This window comes from Dichomitus squalens, assembly GCF_000275845.1.
Source record: "Dichomitus squalens LYAD-421 SS1 unplaced genomic scaffold DICSQscaffold_18, whole genome shotgun sequence".
Taxonomy (NCBI): Eukaryota; Fungi; Basidiomycota; class Agaricomycetes; order Polyporales; family Polyporaceae; genus Dichomitus; species Dichomitus squalens.
The window spans coordinates 121,324-124,940 of NW_006766900.1; the positions used below are offsets into that span (position 1 = coordinate 121,324).

At 50.6% G+C, this 3,617-nt stretch overlaps 1 protein-coding gene across 1 annotated transcript; it reads left to right on the forward strand.

Moving 5' to 3' along the window:
• Positions 1–954: 954 nt before the first annotated feature.
• On the forward strand, positions 955–2,228 carry DICSQDRAFT_127525 (uncharacterized protein; the record flags this gene model as incomplete). The annotated part of the gene is made up of 6 exons (XM_007366446.1): positions 955–1,086; positions 1,137–1,225; positions 1,271–1,281; positions 1,337–1,477; positions 1,543–1,558; positions 1,889–2,228. 6 exons carry the CDS (start codon positions 955–957, stop codon positions 2,226–2,228), a joined length of 729 nt encoding a protein of 242 aa, XP_007366508.1.
• Positions 2,229–3,617: the final 1,389 nt, after the last annotated feature.

Sequence of the window (3,617 nt, forward strand, 5' to 3'; positions counted from 1 at the left end):
GTTCAGAGCGTCAGCACCGGGGGAGAGATCTCGACCTAATGTCGCGGCGACTAGGCGCGTAGACTCGGGTCGTCGTTCGGCGACGACCTCGTAGGCGAGCGGCGAGGAGCCGAAAGGGGAGAAGAGAGGGTAAGAGGGATAAACGTATCAGAAAACTCGACAGGGCAGAGCGGCGGTCGGCACGAAGGCACGAGACCGACGAAAGCTAGTCTTCACGCAGACAGCGACAGACTAGTCCCAATGACCAAGTTATACATTAGCACTCGAGGGGAAGTACACGCTATGGTCACTCACCTAGTCCCAATGACCAAGAGGTCGAGATGGGGACTAGGGAGCGCCTAGGTGGGTCCTTATATACTAGAGGGGCTGCTTAGCAACCAAGGACATGGCGCGAGAGCGAGGCAGTGAAGATGACAAAGGGAGAACAAAGGGCGGGAAGGAAAAGGCAAAGGCATGGCGATCACGGGAACGTAGCATGCGGGTGTGGGAACGTAGTGTCCAAACTGGGATGGGCTAAGAAAGGAAATGGTCCGCAAATGGAAGGTGGGCGTCAAAGGGAGGGGAATGGGCGGCAAAAAGGGGCGTCTGTCCAACGTCCGTGACAATTAGGTTTATCGAGCGCTGTTGTATTATATCATCCGCGAGTAGGTCACTCACCTGTCTTCAATCTCATGAATGCTTCTCAAATGTGTTCGTCAGCACTTATATGCTACGATTTTGCCTTGACGTTCGCGGAGGAGGTACAACGGATGTGGACGCGCCGGCTGACCGGAGCGACATTTTCCTACTATTGCATACACTATTCTATGCTCATCGACCGGATCATTATATTATCGGAGCTGATGCGGTACAACAACGACAAAGTATTCCGCTTTCGAGTACTCCCCTTTTCTCCTGTCCACGACATTGACTAGAACATCACAGTCCTGCAGTGTGTTGACACATGTCGACGACATGCTCTACCTCATAAACTACTTAGGAGTTGCGGCTTTCACAAACCTCCGGCTATATGGGATCTCTGCCAAGGACTGGAAGTTCTTGCTTGTAGTAGGACCCCTCACTCTCACCATTCCCGTCATCCTCCTGGTAAGTTATGCACATGTGCAAGATGCCCGGCTTCGTCAACCCTTTCCTAGGTCGAGACTGCATCATATACTGCCTACCAGGCCGGCCCCTCCATTGGTTGCCAATACGATTACCAGTATTCCTCGCAGATTGTTACACAGTGCGTTCTTATTGTACACGATCCGTTCCTCACTCTGAACTCAAGGCCTCGCAGCTGTGAGAGCAGTTGGACGCAGGTGATCCCGCCGATAAATCATTCATTATTTCCTAGTGACGACTGCTACCGTGTCCACCGCCATTGCGGCCAACGCCATCCTCGTCATAGTCACTTGGGTCAAGACGTTCTCCATCGTCAAGGTTTCAATACAATTTCATGTCCGGACATCTCTTGCAAGGGTCCTCATGAGGGATGGTATGTATGTAGCTAAATCGAGTATCTGTCTCTGTGCCAGGTTTGACATTGCATCGTCGACGCAGGCACCCTCTACTTTATGTAGGCCCTGCACTCACAACATCTTAACATCTGAACAGACGAGTACAAATCTGTTCAGGCTATTACTTCTCAATGCTGTCTTACAGCTCTATCCGGTAGCTCTCAGGCTCTTTGTCGGTCATAATCGCGAGTCGATACGTATCCTAACATCCGCCGGTTTTTCAGAATTCCGTACGTGGTTGGGTACCTCGGCTCGGCATCGACTAATTCGCCCTGACATCCTGGTCTTGGGTAACAGAAGGCAATGCTCTTCATGGTCTGGCCGTACTTCTGCGAGGTGTACGTGGACACGCAGACTTGATACTCCTACTGACATTATTGTGTCCATAGCTTTACGGCCATCATCCTCTCTCAGTTCATGCTCAATCTCCGGGGGATCTATTTTACGGACTCGTATAGTGGAGATTCAGTGGATGCGGGCACACTCAGCTTCCGCGGGCTCCCTGGATTCCGGGTGACGTCTTCTAATGTTGTCGGCAACCTGGGCGCAACAGTCAGGACTAGGCCACATAGCCACTATCAGGTGCCGGCGCAGTATGAACAGGAACATGAAGGGGAGGAGGCCGAGTTCTCGGATGATCCGTTCAGAGAAGGGATGTTGGAAGGCGCCTTAGTCACAGAGGGGGAGCTCATGGCCGGAATCTCTATGAACGGTGCTCTGAGCCTGTGATTGCTAGACAAAACCACCGCGCAAGGCGCACGATCTGGGTGCGTCAAGGACTATGATATCCCAACCAGTCAGCATATTGACATGAAGCGTCGAGGCAGGTGTTCCGGCTGATCTGAGGTGGTCGGTTAAACTCGAGGCATGTGACGCACTCAAGATTCTCTTGGTTCTGAAACTGGAAGAAAGAACATCAATTGGTTGGGCAGACAAAACCCCACAAGTTGCGGTGCTCTCCACCAGTCATGGTTTGCTTGTGAGCCTGACGATTCGGGAATTTTATATACTATAGAACACACTGAAATTTTCTGGTACTACTGGCGATCTATACAGATGGTCTTCCAAGAGCAAATGACGGCGACATACAGCACCCCGCCCCTCAGCGGCCCAAATCAATACTCCTTAGGGCTCCTGTGAGATCATAATGTGCTCTTCTGGCCGAGAAATCCGCTGATAGAATCACTCTCCCGACGTTCGCCGTAGATGGCACCGTTCCTGCCATGACGTTGAAGTTACTAGTTTCCTTCAGCGCCTTCCGGCGGCGCCACTCATGGGTTAGGAGTCCAGTTGTTGTATACTACTGACATTGATCTTAATACCTGTACTCACCTGTGTTTCGCCTTTTACACCAACTGAGTTGCGTTTACGGAAAAAATCTAGCTATCACTGATGCGATCCGCCGAAAGTCGAGGAAGAGGGGACACACAAAGTAAGATCGCTGCCAGTCCGAGGTCCGAATCCCGACTACCCGACGAAAGCCAATGGACATTGTGCTCACGTTGAACGATAGCCTGCGCCTATTACTAGCATGACCCCAGAAGCTACGACCCATAACGTATTTCATGGATATCTCCCTCCCTTCCTCTCCAATACATTTCAGACTTTGCACACTTCACTTGCATCCTGGACAGTACATATGGGTGAAATATGAAGAAAATCGGTGGAGGTTTGCATTGAGCATCGCGGAATTACACGTCTGACCCCAGAAGCTACGGAAAAGCGCCCATAGATTGTCATGGATGGTCACAATGCCGAAGACTGCCGATTCAAACACCGCTGTTATCAGTCGTTTGATAGCGAAGTTGGCCGGGGCAACATTGTCGAAGCGCTCAGATTGAAAGTCAGCTTTATCTCGGTCAGTGGCTGAATGTCACGCTCGAGAGACCTCTTCCTATCTTTCGAATACTGCAACCCGGAACCCTTCGGAGACTGAACAAGAAAGTTTATTGAGAATGTTCAGAACACTTTGCGAAGTTACAGAAAGATCGGCACTGCAGATCGTTTTGTGGCAGCTCACCAAGGTCAGTAAACCCTTGAAACCCTACTGAGATTGACTTGTATCGGGAGCAAATCCCTTCCGATTTCCTTCTTTGTTTTTTACAATGATATTTTTGA